General features: G+C 37.5%; 3 protein-coding genes across 3 annotated transcripts; 2 read left to right on the top strand and 1 right to left on the bottom strand.

The window, feature by feature from the left end:
• Window positions 1-93: 93 nt before the first annotated feature.
• LOC145233688 (polyunsaturated fatty acid 5-lipoxygenase-like) lies at window positions 94-9,254 on the bottom strand. Its single transcript, XM_080098460.1, has 14 exons — window positions 9,071-9,254; window positions 7,510-7,696; window positions 6,972-7,100; window positions 6,088-6,342; window positions 5,798-5,891; window positions 5,037-5,193; window positions 4,444-4,701; window positions 3,395-3,587; window positions 3,239-3,319; window positions 2,854-2,972; window positions 2,271-2,390; window positions 1,805-1,939; window positions 1,325-1,423; window positions 94-699 (listed from the first exon to the last, which is right to left on the bottom strand). The coding sequence occupies exons 1-14, from the start codon at window positions 9,131-9,133 to the stop codon at window positions 520-522; spliced, it is 2,070 nt and encodes a 689-aa protein (XP_079954586.1). The 5' UTR covers window positions 9,134-9,254; the 3' UTR covers window positions 94-519.
• A 1,835-nt stretch (window positions 9,255-11,089) lies between these two features.
• Window positions 11,090-13,393, top strand: LOC145233160 (transcription initiation factor TFIID subunit 10-like). Its single transcript, XM_080097828.1, has 4 exons — window positions 11,090-11,297; window positions 12,172-12,236; window positions 12,955-13,077; window positions 13,153-13,393. The coding sequence occupies exons 1-4, from the start codon at window positions 11,184-11,186 to the stop codon at window positions 13,232-13,234; spliced, it is 384 nt and encodes a 127-aa protein (XP_079953954.1). The 5' UTR covers window positions 11,090-11,183; the 3' UTR covers window positions 13,235-13,393.
• A 214-nt stretch (window positions 13,394-13,607) lies between these two features.
• LOC145233159 (allene oxide synthase-lipoxygenase protein-like) lies at window positions 13,608-26,986 on the top strand. Its single transcript, XM_080097827.1, has 15 exons — window positions 13,608-13,687; window positions 14,466-16,473; window positions 20,158-20,350; window positions 20,636-20,764; window positions 21,130-21,384; window positions 21,949-22,042; window positions 22,504-22,660; window positions 22,806-23,045; window positions 23,430-23,622; window positions 23,965-24,045; window positions 24,450-24,568; window positions 24,905-25,024; window positions 25,564-25,698; window positions 26,010-26,108; window positions 26,613-26,986. The coding sequence occupies exons 2-15, from the start codon at window positions 16,408-16,410 to the stop codon at window positions 26,790-26,792; spliced, it is 2,061 nt and encodes a 686-aa protein (XP_079953953.1). The 5' UTR covers window positions 13,608-13,687; window positions 14,466-16,407; the 3' UTR covers window positions 26,793-26,986.
• The last annotated feature ends 84 nt before the right edge of the window (window positions 26,987-27,070 follow it).

Genomic DNA, 27,070 nt, shown 5'->3' on the forward strand with positions numbered 1-27,070 from the left:
TCCTTTGTTCGTGACACATATATTTTAGCTGAGTCATTCGAATTTTAAAATAAACAAAAAGTTAAAATACAGTAATCTAACTAAAAAGATAAAAATAAGTGTTCGATTATTAAATTGGTTTACAAGAAGAACTTTTCATAATTATAACAATTGCCCCTCCAGTTGGCGGGATACTTAAAATAAAAATTTGAATTATCAAAATTTTCATGCTTAAAACTGATTGTAAAGATGATGATTGGTTTTGATGCAACATGACATATTGGTACCGAATTTTAACGTGACAGGAATAAATAGGCCCATATATGAATAAATGCTCGGATAAAAGAACTTTTTTACTTTTCTAAAAATTTGCTGTGCATTGTCTCTGAAACAGTGTTTCATCCTTACACAAAAAACGCCTAAATAAACCTCTAATGTTTCATATATCTGAACTTAATTAAGAGATTGTCAAATTAACTATATTTGCTACTAAGAAAAGCGCTTGTAAATTTAGCTATAAGTGGTACCAAAGAAAAGCGTTTATATGGCAATGTAGTTTGGGACTCGAGATGGTAGGAGAAAGGTGTACGGGTGTTCCATCTCGCAATTTCTTTCCTCCAAGCGTTTCTCTAGCGCCTCCAGTGATTGTCGATATTCTTTCTGCATTTCCAAAACTGGGGCTTCGGTAAAAAACTTTTTCCGATAATCACCAAGAAACACCTAGATGCGTAATTAACAAACATTTACTAAATCTTGTTATGTTATCTGAAATGATTGAGCAACACCATCGAAAAAATGCTTTTCTAAAACAATTATTAGCGGATTTTTTAACAGAAGAACTGCTTTATTGTCTGATATTCTTGAACCTAAATAACGCAGTAATTAAACATGCAAATTGTCATTTATGGGACACCAAATGTTCTTAAACCCTTTAGTCTTGATTATCCTTTAGGCGTTTTTAAAAATAAAGTTTATTCTCCAACATTTGTTTAAGAAACTTATCCCTCAAAACTGTTGCAAAGACAAGGCCTTAGCCGTGCCTTGAAAGTTAATTTGTTTACAGTATATCAGCACTGTTTTCACGTTCAAGAATGTCAAGTTAACTTTCTATATTTGTCAAATTTGGCCTTTGGAAGTAATCGGCAGTGTACGTGAGTTACGTAAAAGAACTATGGACATATTCAAGTTAATCATTTTCACAAATGTCAATCTTGTGTACTATCTTTACCCCAAAGGCGAGCCAAATTTTACCAATAAAAGTTATTATTTTACTGATTGAGAATTTCTGCAATTCAGTGACATTTCCTGTTACAACCACTACAAGTTTACATTGCATTGCTCTTACGTCATTTGGTGTAAAGGATGAAAGAGTAAATCCCAAAGCCACTGAGATTGACGCCATAGTGATGTCAGGAAGTGAATCAATGATACGTTTCATGTTTGCCTAAAAGCACAAATAATATCAATTTGACATATACCAGTAAAACTTTTTTTTTCTGCAATTTAAAAATACTTTCTGTACAATATTTGTCTGAAACTTTTTGGTAACTCATTAGCTCTAGGGCGGTCAGTAAAATAGTCAGTTGTTGTTTGTTTTTTAAACCTAAATTATTGTATATTGTAATCACAGTTTGTTGTTTTCAAAAATTACTTATTCTCATGGTTGACTTTAATCAAATTCAAAATCTTTAACTACTAACTAAACTCAATAAAATTACTCAAAACTCCTATACTTTGATTATGAAACCAACAGTATTAGCTGTAATTTAACGAAACAAAAATGATCTGAGATCTGAACATTGGCAAAAACAAATATATTGGTCACCTCTCCTTTCTTGTGAGGGCACATTCTCATAGCCAGTGGAGCATTGGGAACAAATCTGTAGTTAGCAAACTGTCCGAAGTTGACTGCTGCGTGTTGCACGGAACTCGTGTAAATTACGATTGTGCATATCTCAATCTGTGAACATAATGATAAGCTGATTTAAGCTGTGTTGAAGCAAAAATGATAGACCAAAATGTAAATTTAGTGTTTCTTCCATTTCATGTTTTCTGTACAATTTGTATGTTCCAAGGTTTTCAGTAAAGCGCTACATATACCATTAGTAATTTTTTATGCATACTTTGGCAAAAACTTACAAAAGTGAGTAAGTTTTTGTCAAAAAACATTACCGTTCAATGAGTTCAAAGTCAATTATGATTGGTCAAGTAGGAAAGTAAGTGTTTTTTGTTCTGTCATACATGACCACAAAACTTAATTTTATATTTAGATTACAAAATACTGTACTTACAAGTTGTGAAATTGTCGTTATACTTTTTGTCATCCCCTTGCAGTCTCCATCAAGCCATCCAAACCCCTCTACCGCTACGTCATTAGTCCACGCTTGTAATTCTGTATCCTGTACAACGTCCTGCAACACAAAAAAACACATTTATTACCTACATTGGTTATAATAATGTTTCATACTTAATGTGGGTATGCTTACCAATAGGAAATTTCTGTAAGCAAAGTTGCTGCGAAATTAATTGATTGGGAAAAAAATTGTTTTCGACATCTGCCAAGGGGTTTAAACGAAAGTAAAACAGTTGAGGACGTTTGTACTGAGGGTTCTTATACTGGTTTGAGATTCAGAACTTACAAGATTTGTTACTTTAACAAATGAACGCATACAATCTATGAATTTGTACGACTCCAACGGCTTCTACCCCCTGTAAAGCATTTGCTTTTTTTATCTTTTATAGGCAACTTTGTTTATAAATACAAGAGAATTCATCCCCTCAAAAAACTTAAAAACTTAGGCCGAGACGAACTCCGTTTGAGAATTAGCATTGCTTTATATCTTATGTGCAAAAGGTTGAATGACCCCTCCTTACCTGGTCGGATTTGTAGTAAAACCTGATGACGCTTCCTACATAATGCTCCATAATATTCCACAGTCGAAGTGCGTCGTCGCGGTAATGATATTCCGGAAGTAGATCTCGGTTGTCTGTTCCTATGGTTACATGGCAAAGTAATTCAACAAGAGTTAGGCGTTTCATCGACATGAGCAGCGCTACAAAAGTCCTAACTCAGCATGAAACGACCCTCAGTTAAAACAAATCCAGGCAATAAACTGAAAAAGGGGAAGCATCTAATCCACATGGTAAACATTTCTAAACAATGTACTGTTAGACGAATAAAGTAAAACAAAATTGAAATTAAAATATGTACATGAATATATGAAAACTTAAACAGTACCTTATGTTGAAGGAAACTTACCTTGCTTCTTAAGGAGCTTTGGAATGTTAAGATTCTCAAGTCGGAATGTTTTGTACCACTTTTGGACAGATGATACACCAGCTTAACAGAATAACATAACGTTATGGATCGTTAAGGGAAGAATTCGTCGAAAAAGGTTGGGAACTATTGACTTACACAAAGCCAGAGCTTGATTGGCCATAGCATCGTGAGTCAATAAAGTGTTCCTCGCATCAGTGTTAATAGTAGGCACAGTCTGAAGATGAGGTCGTAATAACTTGTAGAGAGGGTGCGACGAAGGAAAGCAACGGAACATCGACACCGCGAAAGTCTCCATAACCGCATGACAGTACAGGAAATGATACTGCCACTAAAAAATGTAATAAAACCCACTTAAACTCTAGAACACTATATATAAACGGATCTGTTCATAAGTTTAATGGTGAAAATAACGGCCAACTTAAAATTACTATGCTCTAGACTTTTTGTGATAATACAACAGGCCAAGTTATGGTCGAATACAGTGATTTGAAAAATGTAGTAGGTGTGCTTGGAATAGTAAGTTAAAAGTCTTTCCAACGAAATTTTGTTGCCCACTAAAACGCTGTATCAAAAGTTTTTGCTCAAACTCTTACCAAATTTCAAGTTTATAGAGAGCTCTTCTGGCAAATGTAATTTTATTCCGACGTTTCGACGTCCTATTACCAAATTTGTCGCTAAATTCTTGTACTTGTACATGTAAGAATGTATGTTTTACATTTTTCTTTCGAAACAAAATCATGCGATATTCCAAGAACATGTTGCAAGTTAATCGGCTTTGGGTAAGTTTTACTCGTTTTAAGCGACTTTAAGCGATCGATACTTTTTGAATTATTGTTGTTAACTGTTGGTATACTAAAGAGCAGTAGTAAGATTCAGCCGATTCGTGCCGGTTCTATAGAACCGCCTTACAACATTTTATGAGATCAGCGAGCCGATTAGCATTACTGGTTACTGTCATTGGACTTTTTGTAGCAGAACCGGCTGAAAAATATGACTTTTGTGATAGAACCAGCTGACAAAAAAATGATTCCCACCACTGATTAAGAGTCATCGTACCTCTTTGAATTAACCTGCAATAATCGTTTGATTACACTCTCTACTTGATAGAAAAAAAAGCTTATTGCTCAGGGGGCAATACAAAAAATACTCGTCCTTTGTAATAACGGACTCTTTACATTATTTACCTGATGGGCGTTGGATTGGGTACTCCGGAAATAAATCTTTGCCAACATCCAGTCAGCTTTGCTGTCAGCAGGAGTAAATAGGTAATCTCTATCCCCTGGAACTAGCTGAATAGCGATAGGAACGAGTTTTCCGTCCGAGCGTACATAAAACAAAGCAACAGCGCTACAACAGTGAAATGTCTCCTTTGTTTTTGGATGTGCGTTCCTTTTTATTCCATTCATCATTTTGCTGTAATCCCCGATGTAGACTCGGCCGATCTAAAAGCAATACAAACATGAAGTAAACTACTATGAAGGAAGGACTGGTATCGCTTAACATGAAATATCTTTTGCCAAACTAGATTACGCAAAATGTTGGTTTCCACATTGCAAAAAATTAAAAGATTTGTAAAGTAGTATGGATGTACTATTTTACATTCAATCTATGTTTGGAACAATACACACAAATCTGTTCATAAGTTTAATGCGGAAAATAATGGCCCAAATAAACGTAAAAGCGACATGCTAGATGAATAATTTTCTGTATTCTAAATTAGCCTAAAACCGCTATTTGTAAGTAAGTTTCTGACATTTTTTTCACTTTATATGTTTACCTGCATTTCGGATTCCAAAGTTTTTCCTTCCCTTAAGAACTGCGCTACGTCATCGTTGGTGACGTCAAAGCCTGATGGAAGTTCGCAACAACGCTTGAAGTGGATGGGACTTACCCCGTTCAATGTTTGACGTCCCATTCCTTCGTCTGTTTCCCAACTACAAAAACATGTTTAGATGACTAAAATTTTTACCACAAAGGATTGGCTGTTTAAAAGCAGGCAGAAAGTAGGTTTAAAAACACTGTAAATCGTCTGTTTGCTTTTGACAAAATCTAAACATTCATCTTACGTTGAAACGACTGTCAATATGTATAGATTAAATACTATGTGTACTTGTATTATACATATATAATAGAACTAGGACGTTTCCAGAGAAACAAAAAATTTTTCCAGAGAAACAAAAAAAGTTTCTGTTATATCCTTAAAGATATAGATGAATAGCTGGATTCAGCCCTGAAGCGTCGATGCAGACCAGCGATCACGGCACACTAATATAAATTGTTATAACCTACGCCTTGCCATATGGTGAATGCTTGGTGACAGGCTTATTCGCTATAACGACTTCAATAGGCCTGGTGTACTATCGTTTCTATTACATTTACAGTATTAAGCTGCAGACTATAAGGTCTCATTTATAGGTGGAAACAGTGTGCACTGTCTGCAGCTTATCATTTTGGCTCTATGCCTTTACATTTATAAGTTAGTATTTGTTTCGGACAGAAGAAATTTTTTGTTGATCAATTTTGTTTTGCTCGGTTTACCCCTCTAAGTAGTTGGGCACTTCGGTCCTTCGTAATTTGTTGTGAGAATAAAGTCTCTTGAATGATTCAAAGTCTTTAATCGGTTGGGAAAAGTCTAAAATATACGGTCAAATTTTATTGTAAAAAAACAACTTCTTTTATTGACATGGAAAACAGTGCTTTTTTGTAATAAGTTATGTATTTTACAATTGTACAAACGCTATACTTTATACCCAACGCACTGCACAAGAAAGGATGACCTTAGTATCTCAAATATGATACAAAAACAATGTACAAAATTGACAACTCACCTCCTAATAGATTAAGCACTGCTCCCATACCAGCCCCAATGCCTTGGAAAACAAGATGCTTTAACCTGGCTTGCTCGAACTTAAAAATCTTCGGTAGTTTTGTGTATGACTCCCACTTCCCATATCGGGGTAATCCCCAACCCACCGTTCCTTCCACAGGCGTTTCGGCCCAATCAAAGTTCACCTTGTTCCTTTCAATCTCGCGTTGCCGAAGAGATCGTATGTATCGGTTCTTAATTTTGTGAGTAAGCTCGGCTAAAAAATAAAGATGTTTTTGTATCAGTATATGGCTGTGGTTTTGTAACTTTTTCGCCAATTCCCTTAACAATTCACAGCATTCATTCCTGGTCGCTAATAGACTACATAGTAGATGCTAAACCATACAAAGATCATTTAAAATGGTGTCCTATGTCAACTTCATATTACAAGAGCTTAAGTGTCTGTTTACTAACCACATGCAAAAATTAAAGTAAATTTCTCCACTCAAGTTTTAAAATCCTCCCCGGTTGGGAACCACTGGCATATGATATGCTAAAAATCAAATACGACTTAATTCAGACATTTAGTTTTAGAAAGAGAGGGCGTTCTTTAATTTTGCTCTATTGAATGAAAGTAAATTTATAATCCAGTCAGATTACACTAATGTGATTTGTACAAAGATACTCTGGGAAATGCCCTGTCAAGTCCCAACTTGCATAGTTTAGAATCAGCGATGAAGTTTATTAGGGAGGAATAAAATGTTTTGTATTGTAAGGGGAGGAATTCGTGAAAAAAAGGTTGAGAATCACAGGTCTAAAGGTTATGTGTCTGTTTGCATTACACAATTGTAGTTTTTTTACCGCTGCCAGTAAAAAACATTTTTTTTTTGGAAGCAACTAACCCACCTGTCCCTCTTGCGAACTCTCTGTCTCCTTCTATCCAATCTTGAACGACAAAACACACCTCTTCGCCTTTATAGTGGACTGTGATGGTTTCGCATAACCATTCGTCTTCTTTAAGAAAGCCTTCTAAGCCTGAACACGAATTTTAAAGTTTAAGATTTGGCCGGTAAACGTGAGACCTTATAGGTACAAACAGTGTGCACTCAGTGGTGGGATTCAAATTTTTTGTCAGCCGGTTCTGTCACAAAAGTCATATTTTTCAGCCAGTCCCGTTACAAAAATTTGATTGACACTAACCAGTAATGCTAACCGGTTCGCTGATCTCATGAAAGTTCGTGAGACGGTTCTATAGAACCGGTGCGAACCGGCTGAATCCCATCACTGTGTGCACTGTTTTCAGCTTATTTTTCTAACAAATTAAAAACAAAGACACATTTTTACCAAGTCCAAATAATAATATGTTCTAACATGCTAGTCAAAATTTCGAAATAATTAAGGACGGTATGGCAACCCTGGAAATAACTACTTTACTGTTGCATACTTATTCTTATAATGCACGGTGGCCCAACGTCCCTTGCTTGTATGCGGAAATGGTCAACTTGGGCCCTTTCGTGGTCGTTTCTCAAGAAGTTGTCGAGTTTCTTCTTCTCTGTACATTTCCCGTCCTCTCCGACCAACATGATGTAAACAGTTGCGTCTGTCCCAGCATCCATATAATCATCTGCAGTCTGATATAAAGAAACATCTGGTTTTCGAGTATACATTGTGGTAATTGTGTAGTAGCAGTCTCAATGAAACAACCTACAATTTAATAAATTATAGTACGCCATGCAGGCCCATTTGCATTATACCGAATTGGCCGATCAGCAAGCGTTATGTCATAAGGCATATGACAAGGCATGGGTCCGATAAATCTGGTCCACGGTGAGAAAAATTTGTTCCAGTCCACGTCTTATATGGTGAATGCTTGGTGATTCGGTTTAACGACTTCAATGGGCCTGGCGTACTGTGGTTTTATATATGAGTATGCCGTGATCAGCATGAACGCTTCAAGGTTGATTACCTTAAACAATACGTTCATCTTACAATTTAGTTCAATTTTAGTCTACAACTAAATTGGTGTTTTATCCAGCTGATGAAAAGTAAAGGTCCTATGAAGTAAGTCAGGGGTGTCCAAAGTGCGGCCCGCGGGCCAAATGCGGCCCGCAGCTGTTTTTTCAAATTGTATTCCGTATGGCCCGCCATCGTCCGGATTAGGTTTTTAGGATTTGGCGACTTGCGACTTCACGTAAATGCCTTCCATGGAACTTCATTTCCCGGTAAAAAGGAGTGTACATCGTGCTGACGCAACAAAATCCCACAATTCCTTAAATCCCGTATATTTGTGTTGTAATACTAAAAAAACGTTGGTCCACGGGCGTCTTCACTTGGTAAAAATTGGCCCCCATTGAAAAAGTTTGGACACCCCTGACTTAAGTTGATCTAATAATATACTGATGATGCCGTAAAGTCGAAATATATATTCTTTAATGCTTTTTTGAACCAAATACTTATATAATGCTTTTTATGAACTAAAATCATTAGACATAAGGTTCATTATAGACTTCATCCACAAAGCAACGAACTGGGATATTTAGGTTAAGTACCGGTTGATCTTTTCGCTGGAAGCGTTATTAGGCAATGACTTTCTCAAAGTTATATTTACTTTTATTTGTATTTTTTTTTAAATTCATCAAAATGTACACGGGTTGTAAACTTTACCAGATTTTGCCAAATCAAAAAATAACAGATAACAAATTCACCCGTTAGTTGTAAAAAAACAACCCCGATGGCTAGGCTTTATCCTAAAGAGTCGTTTAGCAGTCTTTCGTGTTGTCACCACAGACAAATCATTACTCACTCATACGTTTGTCGAACAAAGGATTTTTACGTAACCTGTCTCGAGTCGCGAATGGTAAGGGGAAGGGAAATGTTTGTTTTGATTTAATGCCATTATTCTGTAAACACTAAACGCATGTTGGGTTTTAAAGTCCAATCCCAAACAAGTCTGTACTATTTAGAAGTACAAAAAATATATTTTTCTTTTGCAAACAACTGCTTACCTTTACCGTAACTTCGTATCGAATTGTGGGTTCGTTTGAAACTTTCGACTGGCAACATCCCATTTTTGAAATGTACGATTTGGGTTCAATACGGATTAATGTAATTTTACGACAAACTTTTTAATAGTAAACGCCACAATTTTTCCACTTCCTAATTTTACTGCAAGTGTTCTGTTGATAAACCTGTCCCTGTTAATGTAAACCATTAACTTAAATCTGTTGTTAGAAACCATCTCAACGATTTTTTCCTGTTTTCCCTATGTTTCTATGAAACATTGTTGTAAGTGGTCCAGAAAATCAGGCCGAACCCAATGCTGTTGATTGAAAGCCTGTACTAAGCCTAGAAATTGGTGAAATTACAACACAGCTGAGCAGGAGTATGAAGTCAGTAACAAATCAAGACAGTCATTTTATACAATTGTGCTCAGTTGTGTTGTAATTTCACCAATTTCTAGGCTTAGTACAGGCTTTCAATCAACAGAATTGGGTTCGGTCTGTTTAAAATAAAACATAAACCGTTTATCGCAAATTTGTAAACTGAGTACATAGCTTTGTGGGAGATGCAACGATACTCTTATCAACTCTTCTTGCTTTTTGCATTTTGTCACTCCTTCCGCAACCTATGATTCACCAAACTGTTATTGGTCTGCAAATGTAGGCTAAAGCAATGGCTGATTTGTTTTGGTTTTAACGTAACTAAAACAGTACACCAGTGTTTCTTAACCCCGGGCCCGAGGTACCCTAGTGGTTCACTAACAGCGTTTCCACTAGGCCCACATCAAAACCTCAATTCGCGCACAACGAGATTAATAAATCAAAATAATAAAAATAAAATCGTCGTTTTACAGGAATGATAAATGGTGAATATATTGATTCACAACAAACCCAAGTGTAAACATGTTATTTCCATTTTTCAATTCCATGTCATATAATAGGTTAAGTGAGTTCTTCAAGGTACTGCTACACCCATAAATTAACAAGCAATCGGTTTGTGGCATATGAGCCTCACAAAGTCTAATGGTTTAAACTGCTGCCTCCACATTCCTCTGGGATAAACTCAAGAAATCACTAATTCCCTAATCATTCAATTAATTATCAGCGAAAGAAATATTTCAAGATGTCGTATTAAAAAACAAAGGAATTTAGGACAAAAACAGTAATTAGCAATTAAGTAAAAGTAGAAAAAATATTCCAAACTTAACTAAAATCTTTTCTGGTATACGGCAATGTTCTACAAAAACGCTTAAGTACAACTTGCAACTCTATGTCCGTTCGAATGCCCAAGGTCAAGATCACCATTTTAGTTTGGCCGGCAGTCAAGGTCCGCTGACCCGGGCGCGGCCGCGCGTAGGTTTCAGTTAAATCGACTAACTCCGTGCGCCTGTAGTTTAAGTCAAACCCATTGTCATTTTTCGGCCGTTGACTAAACTAACGCAGGCTTGCCTTTTTTCTTCTCTATCCTATCCAAACGTAAAGACAAAAATGGCTTGAGTTACCAAAATCGCAGTGTATATACCAGTGTGTGTGGGGAATTCCTACCGATGTGTTCGGGCAAGTGCTCAATGAAATGAGCGGTGTATGTTATAGGCCTACGACTTACCGGAACGTATTTTTTAACCCTGTTGTAGTGTAGGTACGCGACTTCGCTTTCATTGTGGGAAAAGCTATTAAATAACGGGTATTTGGCATTTTGTCGCTGCAGATTCCAAGTTTCATCCGTTGCATCCATTGTCTACTGCGATAATTACGTACTAACCAAAACTGAGTATTTATCCGCTAAATCAACTGTCAAGTTTTCAACCTAAAACAAGACCTTTTAGCGCATTTTTGTATGAACAAAACGACTTTTGGTAGATAACTGCTTTAGCTTAGCAAATCAACTGTGTGACTTAATCCTTACTTCAAGATTGCCTTAAAATTGCCATTATAGTGTAAAACTCATTCTGATGAGACCTTTTTCAAAGACCCTTTATTAACATAAAAATCTTATTAACGCGACCCGCGACAGTTAGGACGCGACATTTGTGACGCGAAAGCATTGAGGCGACAACCTTAAGTTTTGTTGGTTGTTTGTTTTTAGTTTTGTAATTTTGCCTACTTTTAAGTACAAAGCATGAACGGGGTGAAAACGGAAAAGGACATGTCAAGCGAGGAGGACGAAGAAACACAATTGAGTGACTCACAGTTCGTTGACTTATTGCAGCAGCTGGAAAATTACACGCCTACGGTAAACTTAATAAAATGTTTTAGCCTCACAGGATTTGCGATACTCTAACAAGTGTTATAGGGAGTTTCACCACTGTTGTTTTCATCTAACAAATTACATTACAATTTTTCCTTTTTTGAAATCCTGTAGTTTTTTAGATATCAACATTTTGTGCTGTTCATTTTTATAACTAGTTATCTGACTAAAACTCATAGTGTTTTTAAGAAATTAGAGATTGTATTAGAGTTCCTTCTCGAGAAATCTCGAAAAAAATCGAGTCTCGATTCTCGAGAAATAAATAAAAAAATTTCGAGAAATATTACGTCACGTATCTTAAACAAAAAGTAACTGCGACAACTTTTATTACGTGTATTTTTCGTTTCAACTCACCTCTAGAGTGGACTGGGCACATGACTTTCTTTGCTTCAGAAACAGCGATTTTTAGCATGCGTTGTCACTAAACTTTCACCTTTCCCAGGCAGTAGTCACGCCTGGTTGCGTAAGATCTATAACAGTCACTTCGTTTTTTGATGGTTTGCTAGCGAATCACTACTTGCGATCGCTACTAGAAGCGAAAAAACATACAATCGGAAATTTTTTTGTTTGAAAATTTCGAGACTCTCAAGATTCTCGAGAAATGGATTTTTAATTTCTCAAGAAACAAAAAAGTCGAAAAACAGAGGAACCCTAGATTGTATCAACTGTTGAAATACATTCTATAAATGAATAAATTAACATGAGTCGTTTGTTTGATGTAACACAGTAAATTTTAAAAAAATGCCGGACGCTGCTCTTTTGTTTCCATCTTGTTCAAAGGTTTTACCTGTTAGTTTTATTTTTTCAATTGTTGCTTTGGCCAACATAAACTGTAATATACATTCCACTTTGTTTGCAGATTCCGGATGGTGTAGCTGAATACTACTTGAACAGATCTGGTGTAAACACAACAGACACACGAATGTAAGGATGAATAAATTGCTCACAAACTTTACTATTCCTTTTTTGTGCATGTATACAGTGGTGGGATTCAGCCGCTTTGGACTGGTTGTATAGAACCGTCTCACGAGATCAGCGAACCGGTTAGCATTTCTGGTTACTGTCAATGGATTTTTGCATCTTATCTTATACACTAATTTGAGATCTGGCTGAAAAATCTGACTTTTGTGATAGAACCGGCTGACGAAATATTTAAATCCCACCACTGCATGTAGCCTAGTGATTTCTCAAACTCTGTACTGCTGCACACACAATGAGAAATTTTCAAATGTGCCGCGACATGTGTGCTTTTTTAAGTGGAAAATTTTATGGTGTTTTAGGACTTGATGATGAAATACAGGCATGCATAAGAACATGATGATTTTTTGTCATAAAATCATTCTGAAATTAATCATCTTTCCAAACTGAAGTTTTGATTAAGGCAATATTTTTAATGTCAGTCTGCAAAGTATGCCACGAAAAGAAAAATTTACCACCTGCCTAAAAAGTTTGAGAACCACTCATGCAAATTGATAGCCATAAAAGCACTGTTTCTAAAAATGAGTTGAAAAATTAAATATTTAATTTGTTTACAGAAGGAAACCAACTGCATTTGTTTCTAAAATTTTATTTAAGTAGCAATTTTTGTTGGAAAAGCTTTTTTTCATCCGCAAACCTTAAATTTTTTGTTCTAATTTACCAGAGTTCGCCTAATTTCACTTGCTGCCCAAAAATTTATGTCTGACATATTGAATGATGCGCTACAATTAAACAAAATGAAGGGCTCTGCTCAAAATGCCAGATCAAGCAAGACCAAGGAAAAGAAGTATGTTACAAATTGCGATAATATCGATAAACTACTAAGTAACAAAATCTTGACCAAAATTTTATATTATTTCAGGTTGCTTTTAACAATGGATGATTTAGTTCCTGTTTTGGCCGACAGGGGTATTAAAGTAAAAAAACCTGCCTACTACACATGACCATATTTCGGTTTAAATTGGATACGAAAGACATTATTAATCATGAGGGAGTGGAAGGCTTAAGAGGTTGCCACCGATTTTTTTTTCTACTTTTACATATTTTGCAGCTTCGTTCTAGAGTGTTTTTGTCCAAATATATGTGCAGTGTATATTTCTGTATTCATATGTGGTAATTTTAGTGGAATTAGCCACTTAATGAAATATCCTTTTTTCTCTGAATTAAGCATCCAAACCAGATTTGTTTTGGTGTCCAGCAGACCGTGACCACATGTCGCAGTCAAAACAGAGATATCATATTCACAATATTTGTCAAACTGGCCAGGACAAGTCACAGTTATATAAAGGACCGGATTGTGTCTGTAGTTATGTAACTTGATATGCCCAAAGTTATTGTTCTGTCTTGAAAAACACTTTACGCCCTGACAACGTTTTTGCCATTTTCTGCTTGTATAGGTTCTAGAACAGCGGTTCCCAAACTGGGGTCCGCGGTCCCTTAGGGGTCCGTGAGGCAATTTTGGGGGGACCGCGAACCGGTTGAAGTAATTCTATAATCTTATTTGGCGTCAGTTTGTGCCACTAAATAAGTTTAAAATCAAAGTAGAATTGAGAATCGACTGTCTCCATCGCTAAACAATGGCCTTTATTGAATGACAACTATCAAAAATGCAATTGTTCGCGCATAATCGTAATGTTTTTGTCCTGTTTGTGATGTCACATGCTGTCTTTGAATGATTGTTATGCGCAAGGCTAAAATCCTGCAATCAACTTTCGTTTTTATGAAATACACATTAAGGCTTAAGGACCGCGAGCCCTCGAAATAATGGCAAAGGGACCGTTTTGAAAAAAATATGAAAAAGTTTGGGAACCGCTGCTTTAGCTGCACACAACGTTATGATTAAAAGTCCATTCTTCGCCTACTACCAGCCATATTTGTCACAATCTGATTGATCTTCTCCTCGCTGATTCTTTCATGATGACAGTGTAGCACACACATATCTGAAAGGCGATCGGAAGTCATCGTTGAGCGCAACCATGTCTTGACCCGCTTCATACACGAAAAAGAACGTTCAGCTTCAACCAGTTGTTGCCGGCAACGCCATTATGATATGGACCAAGTTGCGAACGCTTGGAGAGCTTAGAGAAGATCTCCACAGAATAACTTCGCTCTCAAGGTTTTCTAAACCAGTGGTTCCCAACCTTTTTTTAACACGACCCAAATAGGCTTGTATAGGTTCTAGAATGTTGAACTTAGTAAATGGGCATGAAAACCCTTGCCATGCTCGTTTAGTTATATGTGTTAAACTTATGGGTAATATGCTTTAAATGTCAAGACAAATAAAAATGTCGGTTTACTGAATCTAGCGAAAATTATTATTTTTTCGACTATCTCCCTGTGTTTCGGCATACGGACTACGTAGTTTAGCTGGTTTAAAACAAAAAAGAAGGCTTTGTACAAATGCATAGCTGATGATCCGAAAAAACATGCAAAAACAATTTTCGATTGTCGTAGTACCCGATTTAACACCGATTTGCAAGACCACACCAAACATCGTTTAAAATTGCTGCTCTTAAAAAGTGACCCGGAAATAAAAATTGAGTAAATATTTTCTGTAACCAGGCCTTAACTTTTATTGCTTGGTTACGATGCCATTTTGAAGGACTGGCCACAACCCAGAAAAAAAGATATGACTGAGTTGTTTAGCCGGCAGTTGCTTTATCTGTAATCATTTTCAGTAGAGGTGTTAATCAAGTAGATCTATTTAGTTGTCCGTTAAACGAGCTTATCTAAATACGCAATCTACTTATAAAACTTCAAAAATATCGGCGCTTAGGGCTGGGTTTAAGGTTTGTAAACACTATAACATTATAATACTCTCACGTGCGTTTGGCGTGGTAGGCTACTAAGGACCGTTAGTTACCACACCTTAAATCTTGCAAGAATATAGCCTCAAAATAGGGTCTGAATTAGGGTAGTACTAATCACTGTATGGTATACGCATGTTAACCCTTGTAAGATTATTAGCCCCAAAAGAGTTGACCACTAAGACATAGACTAAAAAAGGGGTGTTGGTGGCCAATGCAGGGCGTTTCAAAGTGTTGCCGTAAACGTAATTTGTTTCACAATTATTGACCGGATAAATTCATAAATAAACTCTGGCAGGATTGTCCGAAAGTTTTTCGATAGTGGCCAATTATGCTAGGTAAAGACGCCCGGCGGCCAACATTTTTGGCGATGTTTTAAACCGGAGAATTGGAACACCAATATACGGCTGTAAAAACGTGTCTTTGTTTTCTAAAGTCATGCCGTGTGTTTTCTGCTACGTTCAAAAAAGAAATGGGCCAGCCGCGGGCCATCCAAAAAGACGCCGGGCCGCATTTGACCCGCGGCCCGCACTTTTGACGCCCCTGCCCTATGGACTTCTTGCTTGGCTTAAAAACAGGATGATAAATACCATTTCTGGGAGTAGATGAATAATGTTACAAGTTACAATTGTTAGGAATTTGATCCGGAACCGTTGTAGTAACGTAAAAGTTTGTGATGGCTCAGGTTGCTGATTTCAGATTCCTGACGGTAACCTAAACTCAAACTGTCTGTGCCGGTTTTCGCGTTTCCAACGACTGTATTGTTTAAACTGCGTTGCGCTAAGTTGGCTATTGAACAGTAACAAAGCTTAACATGTCATGATTGTGGCTGTTCATTCCTGTTCCCTGGCCACCAGACAGACCACCTATTGTTTCACAAAATAGTAAAGTTTTGTAAAAAGCGGAGCAGATAGCTGGTTGAAAACAAGAATTTGGCAGCAATAAAATTGATTTTTTCGTGTTCGTGAGCTCATGCAACTTAAGTTTTGAAGTAGATTTAATTATTTAATATCATGTTACATCCAGTGGTGGGAATCAGCCGGATCGCACTGGTTCTATAGAACCGTCTCGCGAAATTTTATGAGATCAGCGAACCGGTTAGCATTACTGGTTACTGTCAATTTTTTTGTACAGAACCGACTGGAAACTATGACTTTTGTGATAGAAACGGCGGATAAAAAATTGAAACCCACCACTGGTTACATTTATTCCTTAAAATCTAAGTCAAACTCTGTGTGATTTATATTAGTTCACTTGTACATTTTACTATAGGTTGACTGCTTAGCTGACAAAGAAAATAGCAATTTAAAATGGGAAACGCTTGCGTAAATCCAACTGATCATGAGACAGACGCTGAATACAAGTTTGAAATTAAGGTACATGGTTTGAAAAATGTCCTTGACTGCCTTATGGCAGCATACTTTTTGCAATAAACGTCGGTTAAACCGGATTTCGTAAATCAGGATCATCACCTAATGTACAAATGATTTGTAATGTGGTAAAACTTAACTAAGCGACATCGGGTATTTTCGGACACATTTTTGAAAAAGGTTAAAATCCACTGCTATACTTTATACAGTAAACCTTTAGTAATCCGGATCTTCGCTTAGCCTTAAGAGACAAATGATTTGCAATGTGGTAAGAGTTGAACTAATCGACATCGGTTAATCCGGACATATTTTTTGGTCTAAATGAGTCCGAATTAACCGAGGTTTACAATACTTAATGTTATGTATTATATATATTGTCGTATGGTTTCCACGTCTCAAAAAAACTTAGATGTGATCGGATATATTTTGAAACCAGTCGCTAAATGCTGTATCGCATTCATGTACGGTCCGATATCCACCTTGTAACTTGGTTGTGGGGCATTTTAGGACAAGATGGTCGGTGTCTTGCTTATCTGCCCCACAGTGAGGGCATTCCGAACTCGTTCTTTCGCCCCAGCGTTGAAGCATGTGGGCAGTGCGAGCGTGTTTTGATCGCAGTCGGTTCGCTGCTACCCAGTTACGTCTATGTGCTAAGTCGAAACCTGGCAGTGGAGTTGTTGGGTCGTCTACTAGCTCTCCTCCAGCGGGCATGTTATTAAACCAATATTGTTTCCATTTTTCAGTCATATCGAAAGTGTTGTCAGTCTCTAAGTTGTAGATTGGATGCCTGGATTTTAGTCTACGTGTTTTTGGTGCTTGTCTTATAATTTTGGTGAGGGGAATTTCCTCGGGAAGTGTTTGAAGATTCTGTATCATCTTCATAGCTGATGCTCTGCGTCGTAAGTGTGGGGGAGGTATTGCACTCATTGTTGGTAGCCATGTAATAGGGGTGGATTTTAGAGTTCCTGATATTATTCGCATTGTTCTGTTCAGTTGGATGTCCAATTTTTTAGTGTGAGTACTACGCTCCCATGTCGAAGCACAGTATTCTGCGGCGCTGTAACACAAAGCTAAGGCAGATGTTCTCAGGACTGATTGACTTGCTCCCCATCTGGTGGCTGCTAGTTTGTTGATCAGTGAGTTTCTAGTTTTTATCTTGTTTGATAGTTTCTCCAAATGTTGTCTATAATTTAAAGTTCTGTCTAATGTTATTCCAAGATACTTCGGATTGGGGTCCGTTGGCAGTTGCTTTCCATCAATTGTAATATTCAGTTGTTGGTTTGCGCGGTGATTGTCCAGATGGAAAAGAGTTGTCACTGTTTTAGTGGTGTTCATTTGTAGATACCATGTCGTGAAGTATTCCTGGAGAGTGGTGAGATCAGCTGTGAGTTGGTTTTGAATCGTTGTTAGACAATTTCCTTGATAAGTTAGTGCCCAGTCATCCGCATAGCCGAATTTAAGACATTTGGTTTTAGGCATGTCTCTGATGTATACGTTGAATAGTGTAGGGGCCAGTACGGAGCCCTGAGGTACCCCGTTTTTTTATTTTAAAAGTTTTGCTGGTGTCGGAACCTACACATGTGTAGAAGCGACGAGTACCTGTCATTTTTGATATGATTCGCAGCATGGTTCTGCATTTTATTATTTTTGCTAGTTTTAGTAGAAGACCATCATGCCATACTGTATCGTAGGCAGCTGATAAATCTACGAATATGGCTCCAGTTGTGTTTTTTAGTTCATATCCTGTTTCAATGTGTGATGTTAAAGCAAGGACTTGTTCACTGGTGCAACGATGTTTTCTAAACCCAGATTGTTCAGAGGGTAAGAATGGTTCGACCAGTGGCGTTATTCTGGCAAGTATGATTCTTTCCAGAACTTTGTAGGTGCAGCATAGAAGAGAAATTGGCCTGTAACTGCTTGGATTGGTTGGATCTTTTCCTGGTTTCAAAATTGCTATCACCTTTGCTATTTTCCAATCTTTGGGAAGTTTTCCGGTTTGAATAATGTCTGTCAATGCGGTCCTCAGCCATTGAAGACTGTTATTTCCTAAATGTTTCAGCATTTCAGGGTAAATTCCATCTATTCCAGCAGCTTTGCTCGCTTTTGTTTGCTTTAGCGACTCTTTTAATTCTGACATTAGTATATGTGATGACAGGTTGGAATCTTCCGTGTATGTGCGGTATAGTTGTTGATATTCTTTTCTTACAGATTTTTCAAAAGTGTGGTTTGGTTTATGGTGTCCTCGTTGTTTAATTTCCTTTGCGATTTGGTTTGCACTTATCGGAGCTGCAGTTTTGGGCTTTGATGTTGAATTAAGGTCCAGTTTATGTAGAAGTGCCCATGCTTTACGGCTTGAGTGTTTGAAGTCGAGATTTTCAACTGTACTGATCCATCTGTTTCTCCTGTCTTTATTAAGCGATGATAATAGTTGGTCTGCTGTATTATTGTCATTTGTTTCTTCGTAGGCTTTGAACAAGGCCTCACTTTCTTTTGACCAGCAGGGAACATACTTTTTTCGTCTACCTCTTGGAATGTAGCGTCTTGCACTTTTTAAAACTAGTTTGTGAAATCTGGGTATTGTTTGAGCTGATGGAGGAATATGGATGCATGTCTGGTCCACGGCTTTGGCAAAGTTTTCCCAATTAGCTTGTTCGAAGTTCCATCTGTTTTTTGGAAGGGAGTTGATGATAGGAATTTTTAATCCAACTGTAGTTATTATGGGCCGATGTTGGCTATGTGGAAAGGAGGGCAGAATTTCCGTAGATGCTGGCAATGGATCGAGGTTATCGTTTTTTGATACGAGGCATAGATCTGTTGAATAATCTTTGTTCCATCTTGAGGAATGAAAGGTACCATGGGTTTTGGGGTCGTATAGTAGATGAAGATTCGTGTCATTTATCCATTGTCCTAATTGTTCGCCTGCTTTGTCGTTTTCATTATATCCCCAGTCGGTGTTGTGGCTGTTAAAGTCCCCAATGTAAACAGTGGGGTGAGGAAAGGATGGGAGAGGAGGATTCGGCCATTCTTTGTTTGGTGGTTTGTATAAGTTAACAACCGTTAGTTCTTTGATTTTTACTGCTGATCTGTGAGTGTTGTTGGATGTTAGAGCTGATTGCAATTCTGTTACTTCAGAAGGGTTTCTGGCATAAGTGCATATCCCGTATTTGTCATGGCAGACTTTTGAAATAAGAGTGTATCCTGGTATTCGGGTCTTTGATTCCGGTGATGTTGCTGTAGCGTGGGTTTCTTGGAGTAATGCGATGTCGACTCTGTGTTGTTGGAGGATTTTCCCAAGATATTCGCATTTGGGCATTGAACTTCCCTCGATGTTAAGTGAAAGGATCTTTGTCTGGTTACGGAATTCAATGGAGCCTAACTTATTTTTCGAACCTGCTGGGCTCTGTAGGTTGTCAGCAGGAACGCGAACGTTTTTATTCTGGGCCACGTTCGATCCAGCATTTTGTTTCATTTCTTTGTAAAGCATCTTAGTAAGTAAGGTAGTAGAGAGACGTGTACCCAGGATGGCGCGTTGCCGTTTGGGTACCGGGTTGGACTCGATCTTAGTGATTGTAAGCCCCTACACCAACGACAAGGTGTCGAGTCCCTTCGTAGGGGAATGTTATGTCAAAAGTATGTATGGCACCGGTAAACAAATAAACAACCTGAACACATTTGCTTTATTGCTTGTAGACATCACACGCGTATCGAGAAGCTGGCACAAGTCTGCTTTCTACAGTACATATTGACTTGGTTGGAGAGAATGGCTCTTCGACCGGATTCCATGAGCTTGACAACTCGTTTTGGCCTGACTTTGAACGTGGCAGTCGTTGCTACTTCAAATTGACGATGAGACATGTCGGCATGCCAAACATCTTAAGGCTAAGTAAGTAAAAACTACAAATATTTAGCAATAAAAACGCTTAAATTAGTTTATCATCCCCGGGATACATAGGCTAGGCAAAATGCTTCATAGCATTTAACCTGAAAAATTATACGGACCGGTAACAAACTCCTCGCGGACCGGTACCGGGCCGTGGACCGGCGGTTGCCGACCACTGGGCTAGATGACACAGGCAATGTCTGTGATGAGAACCATTTTTAGTGGAAACTAAGTTTTGTTTTCGATTAGGCCATGTCTCAAACAAAGTGGACATTTTCTTGTCCACAGAGGTTGAAAATTCCTATATGGATGACGAATGGTTGTGTGAAGATATTGTTGTAGAGCTGGGAGACAGCAAAAGGCATTTTCCGGTGTACGACTGGGTGGAGGACAAAATCGTTCAAGTAACTTCAGGAGGTATAATAGAAATACGAATAACTTAAAAGATAAACTTCTGTTTTCCTGCCTAATAAAATAAGTTGTAGTAAGTTAGCTAATTTCAGGGGTCGCAATAAAGTTTACTTGCGATTAGACGTTGCTAACTTGAAACTTGATATGATACCAAATTGGCTATCTTGCGAGGCCCTATTGTCCAAAAAATTTAGTTGCGGAATGTTAGTTTTTTCAACAACGGCGCCCCTTACAAATCAACATCACGCATCTAGTGTTTTATTACTTGCAAATTTATGGTTAATATAATTTGTAAATAGTCATGCAAATGGCCTTGTAAAACTTACCGCTTATTTAAACGCATTTGAATTATTACATGCAACATCAAACAGCTGTCTTGCCTCAAAACGTCACTTCAAAGTACGTCAAATCGATGCGAAAACACGAAATCGAGCAGAGCAAGGCTCGCTACGCTTGGATAGTTCGTCCGTCACGTGACGACATCGGCTGGGGGATGCCCCGTTACATGAACGCGTCGGACCCGAAAGAGTTGCCCTTGAGGTTGACGAGAGACGCAGCAAGGCAAGATGATAAAGACAAATCCGAACTTAGCTCAATTTTTGAACTTGTACGGGCTAAACTGCTGAGTAAGTATGCGTCAGCAAAAACAAACTAGCTTACAATGTAAAAATGTTAAAAATCTTGTGTTGCGTCTTGTGTTGAGTTTCAATCTTTTTTGCAACTACAGTTACCCTTTTTCTACCAATTAAATAGCATTGATTCCCAAAAATTCAACAACGGGCAGACCTTTTTGGAAACTAACACCAACTCACGGCAGTCGCACATTTGGCTAATTTTCGATAGGTGGCGCAAAGAGCCAAAATCCTATTGAAAACGATACATCTCAAAATATGCTTACAGGTAGAGCTCTTGGGGTTGGGGTGAGATATTATCATTAAATATTTTATGAAACTAACCCAAAAACTTGAAACTAACCCCAAATGTTCTTTATGTAAAATTTTCAAACACTTACTTCCCAGCCAAACCCCTATTTAGTACTAAATAAATAATTCCGCTCCTGCGCCACCTATCGAAAATTAGTTAAATGTGCGGCAGACGTGACTTAGCTCTACCGACCTTTTTAACTGAAAATTTCACTAACAATAGTTTGTATGGTTTGACAAAGTTTCTGCATCAAAACGTTTTTTTAGCTATTACGAACCCGATCAAAGAGCTTGACGATTATAAACAGCTTGAAGAAGTTTTTGGCAACGTTAAACAGCACGGTTCTGGCTTTCTAGAAGAGTAAGTATGCTTTTATTTATCCGTAAAGATTTAATAGTTACACCTACTGTTCTTGCAAGTTGCAACCGTTGCATGTCAGTTTACGGCTGAGGCCAATATTTAGCGTAAAAAATTACTATAAAAGAATTTTAACCATGACTATTGCTTTTCGTTACATTTTATATCGGCACACACTATACCTTGTTTCGAAAGGGTTCTAAGCAATTATTAAGATTAAAAAAAAACGCGTATCGAAATTTCTGAGCTTTATCGATTAGTCGAAAACCGATTAGTTTTTAACACTACACGCAAATGCGGTAAGATTTATTAGATTTGGTAAAAACGACATTCCATCTCCAAACAACATTTGACGCAGCGAATACTACGTTTGTTTTTTACTATAATTCATGTAACAGAGATTGGTAACCCATGGCAATACTTGCGATGTAATTTTTTTTGAGACCTTCCAACTTTTTTTACAGCTGGAAAACAGACGCAGGCATGGGTCGGCAAATGCTTAATGGCATCAACCCTCTCGCCATGCGCAAGTGCAGTTCTATTCCCGACAGATTTGACGTCACTAATGATGACGTCAGTCAGTATCTTCGTGAGGGAAAAACCCTTGACGAAGAAATTGAGGTTTTAAAATTCTCACGTTTTTTTAGCAGAAAATGTTATTTAAACTGTTGAAATAATTCATGTTTTAAACCGTAGCCAAAATTTCCAGTACTACACTAAATCGGACAAGAGCGAATACCAAAGCCATTTTACTTTTTTGTATAAGGCTGGCCGCGTGTACATCGCAGACTACGTTGAATACGTCGAAGGGGTTGATAGAACTGAGGGCAATGTATGCTGCGATTCAAGAGCTTTGTTTTATGTGAACGACAACAAGGACTTTATGCCGATCGCTATCCAGCTCGTTCCAGGAGACAGAGATTATCTTTTTACTCCTGCTGACAGCCCCGAAGACTGGATGCTGGCGAAGATGCATTTTCGCGTTGCTTATGGCAACATACATGAGGTAGATAAGTGTTTACCCAAATACGGGTCGCATAAAATTATTGTGGGTCGTATGTTTTTTAAGAAATGAAGCTTGTTTTGGACTCGTTAAATTAAAGGATCGCTGGAGTTTATAAAGTTTCATTTTAGAAATATTTGTATCGCAAATCTTTAGAACTTTTCGTTGTCTTTTTTAAACCAAGACTCACTAAGTTCATCGCAACATTGCGGACCCACATGTTAAACTCGAATTTAAGGCTCAAATGTAATAAATGTTTATTTGACCCAGCATACATGCCTTTCTACTAAAGTTGACAATCGAGTTCGAAATCTGAACGAAATTTTTCAAATGAATATTAAAAAACAAAATTTAACATGGATTTATCTGAAACAACTTGTTCTGCAGTGGATCTATCATTACTTGCACACTCATGCCATGGCTGAACCGTTTACGATCTCTCTGTTTCGTTGCTTGCCACGGGCTCATCCGATTTACAAACTCTTACGCCCTCATCTATGGACAGTGGTGTCCATCAACACGGACGCTAGGGTCACTTTAATTGCCCCAGGAGCTGCCCCAAGTCAAGCTCTGGCTATTTGTAAGTAATACATTTGCAAAAACTTGATTCTTACATCATTTATGTTTTCAGTATATTACATAGCGTTTAGTAGATTCCGGTTATTTGCATATTCTGTTTTAATGCAATGGTATTGTGAGTCGCAAACAAAGTGTGTTTTAGTTATATTTCCGAATATAAGCATGAAAAACTTGGCAAAATGGACATATTTTGACATGACTTTCTTTCATGAAATTTGAATTATCGATATTCTTCGCAGCAGTTTGCGCTTGTGAACATAATTTTCACATCTGGTTGTACATGTGAGTGACGAAATCGCACAGCGGGTAGTGTTACAATTAATCCGTCATATTTTCTTTGCAGCTGCCACAGACATGATCAGAAAATCGTATAAGAACTTCCACATCGACGATTTGAATATTCCCAAGGTTCTAAAGAAACAAGGTACGTCTTAACAACAGCCAATCCTAAATCTGATGAATTGTATTGCGACGTCAAGAGTTGCCAATGATCCCGTGAATATAAAATAGCGCCTGAACCACAAACAAAAAATAGAATATTGTATCTAAAAGAGTAAAGAAACCATGTACACTCTTTGGCTAGGACTGGATCGAATTGCACTAGGCTCTTGCCTTGTGAGGGAATATCACACAATATATTTACCTATTCGGTAGCATACTGCATGATATCCTATAAGTTTGCCCACAGTAAAAGTAGTTTGTTTTTACAAGTAGCTATTAAGTATTAATAAAGGAAATACCCAGTATAAGCATTGTGCATTATAAAAGCAGTGTATCTTCACTGGGTCACATAATTGTATCTCGATTAGTCAGAACCAATTTTTCCAGGTCTTGATGATCCTGATCAACTCCCTGGATATTACTACCGGGATGACTCCCTGAAACTTTACAAACTGATGGAAGAATACGTTCAAAACTTCATCAGCCATTTCTACAAAACAGACAAGGTGTGATTTGCTTAATTTCATATTGTTAAAAGGAAAATCTCACTAACCTATTTTGATACAAACTTGAAGCAACCATTTCTACAAAACTGACAAGGTTTTTCGTGTTAAAAAGAAACACCTCACTAAACCTTCGAAACTAATAACTTGAAACTTCAAAGGCTGTTTAAGTAATATTAATTACCTTAACAGCATTGTCAGTTATTGGATATATATAACCCATTTGTAACCAGGTCTATTCGCGTCTTTTACAAGTCTATCAATGTAATAAAGTTCCTACTGATGTCATGTTTACGAACGTGACTTACAAATACTAGCAGAGTTGAATGTTTATTTCAGGACGTGCAACAAGATTACGAACTTCAGGATTGGACAAAAGATGTAGCTAAGGAAGGTTTAGGCTGGGCCGATGGCGACACCAAGGGGATGCCAGAAAAAATGACCTCTGTGACACAACTGGTAGGAAAATAACAGCTCTTACCCGATCAATAACATCCTGGCTGCCTTCACAACAATTCAAGCGTTAGATATAACAGCCAATTTGAAGTCGTTTCTAAATCACACACATACATACAAGTTTGCTTAGTCAACGAGTGTGAGCCAAATCCAAATCGTGATGAATGTTGAATGAACTTAGATCAAATCTTTGCACATTTGTGGGGCGAAAAGTCTAAGAGACTGTGCTAAAAAATCAAAATTAATTTTACTTGTTTGGTAATATCTCATACAGACATACACCATATAGTCATAATCGTCACCGTTTGTTTACTAAATCAATAGAATAGACAGATTCAAACTACACATGATAATTACACGAAAAGTTGACCAGAAAAAAATGTATTTTGTGGCCTGGGTGTAGTCGCTTACATGACTTAACACGGGTATTTTTCTGAGTAATACTTTTAAGTTAAGTAGGGTCTATGTTTAAGACTTGCTCAATTTATTGCAACACTGAATAATTCCCACGAGTTTGGCACAAACATTATATCTGTACTCAGGTGGAGATTTGTACAATGGTGATGTACACTTGCTCAGCTCAACACGCAGCTGTCAACTTCGGTCAATTCGAAATGTACAAGTTTATACCCAACTCTCCAGGTGCCATGACAAGGCCACCGCACAAGAAGGGAGAGGTGGGTAATGTTTGTTTTTAAGTCACGGGATTCGAACCCAGGACCCTTCCGTGTTTGTGTATCAAACAAATTTGACCAAGTAATGATTTTTGGATTATAAATACCTTGGAGATTTTAATCCATGGCCACTTGGTGTAAAGAAAAATGCACTAACAACTTTTTGTTGTTTATAGGACTTGACAGCAAATCAATGTGTTTTTTACCATCCGATGGTAGTCTATGTTTCGGCAAATAAATTTGTGGTTAAAGATGAATTAATGAAATCAATAACAAAATAAATCCAGGTATACGACCCTTTTCTTACAATACAGGCAAACATGGAAGTCATCATGAACAGTTTGCCACAAGTCGACCGGGCTCTTGTGTTCATCACTGTCGCATATACGCTCTCAAGGCTCACTGCAAACGAGGTTAGTAAGAATAAGACGGCAGTTGTTGACGCTAAATGCATGCATTGTTTTGCCCTTAGATTAATGTACCTGTCTGACACTACATGCTGTAACAAATGATGGTTATAAATGGGGTCACAAACGTTAAATGACCCTGATTATATGATTAGTTTTAGAGGAGTATTTTGGTTACTACCGTTCATATTTTAGAGTTGTTTTTGTTTTTTTTGTTTTTTTTTGCTGTAAAATAAATAGGAATTGCTTCATTCATGTTAAGGAACATACAATACATGTATACATTAGTTGGTCTTTGTTTTTGTGATGCATGTTTATTGTACTGCAAAAGTTATTAATACAATAACTTCCAAAACCTTTAAATATCATGTAATGTCGAAAAACGTGTCATAATATACACAATATGTGGTCACATGCAATCCTATGGCGTCAAATCTCTGCGTAATAACAATATCACTTAAAAAAGTATGACACCCAAAAAGAGTTGATGCTGACGAATCGTGTTCACAGACTTACATCGGAGAGTTTCCGAAAAAGTTCTTTGACGATGAGGGGGTGATCAAAATCCAGGACGAATATACTCACAAACTGAAAGCGTTCGGGAATGACATAGAACTGCGTAACAGAGACCTCAAGCATCCTTACACTTACCTGCTTCCCTCAGATATCCCAAACTACATCGCTATTTAGTATTTTACCTCATAAATGCACTTACCATTCGAGTGGCATTTCAAAGTGTATGAATGTTTGTAAAGTAGTATTTTTGTAGCACGTTTTTGCACAATTGGGTAGCGTTTTGCACATGTATACCTTATTCACTGTTTGCTGTTTCATATTTGCTGTCACTTTTATAGTGTGAAGAAATACACATTCCAATAAGTTCAGTTTTACATTACATGCAATGCCACAGATCACACAAGCAAGGTTCACTTGATCAGGAATACTTGGTTGTGTAAACGTATGAATCT

Source organism: Phallusia mammillata, chromosome 6 (assembly GCF_965637545.1).
Source record: "Phallusia mammillata chromosome 6, kaPhaMamm4.hap1.1, whole genome shotgun sequence".
In the NCBI taxonomy this organism is placed as follows: domain Eukaryota; kingdom Metazoa; phylum Chordata; class Ascidiacea; order Phlebobranchia; family Ascidiidae; genus Phallusia; species Phallusia mammillata.

Coding starts and splice junctions, on each gene's coding strand:
- LOC145233688 (XM_080098460.1), bottom strand. CDS start 9,133: ATGGGATGTTGCCAGTCGAAAGTTTCAAACGAACCCACAATTCGATAC. Junction 3,588..4,443: donor CCCAATCCAACGCCCATCAG/GTAAATAATGTA, acceptor TACATTTTTTAG/TGGCAGTATCATTTCCTGTA. Junction 2,973..3,238: donor AAAGCTCCTTAAGAAGCAAG/GTAAGTTTCCTT, acceptor ATGTAACCATAG/GAACAGACAACCGAGATCTA.
- LOC145233160 (XM_080097828.1), top strand. CDS start 11,184: ATGAACGGGGTGAAAACGGAAAAGGACATGTCAAGCGAGGAGGACGAA. Junction 12,237..12,954: donor AACACAACAGACACACGAAT/GTAAGGATGAAT, acceptor CTAATTTACCAG/AGTTCGCCTAATTTCACTTG. Junction 13,078..13,152: donor AGCAAGACCAAGGAAAAGAA/GTATGTTACAAA, acceptor ATATTATTTCAG/GTTGCTTTTAACAATGGATG.
- LOC145233159 (XM_080097827.1), top strand. CDS start 16,408: ATGGGAAACGCTTGCGTAAATCCAACTGATCATGAGACAGACGCTGAA. Junction 20,765..21,129: donor CGTTCAAGTAACTTCAGGAG/GTATAATAGAAA, acceptor AACATCAAACAG/CTGTCTTGCCTCAAAACGTC. Junction 23,046..23,429: donor CTTATGGCAACATACATGAG/GTAGATAAGTGT, acceptor CTTGTTCTGCAG/TGGATCTATCATTACTTGCA.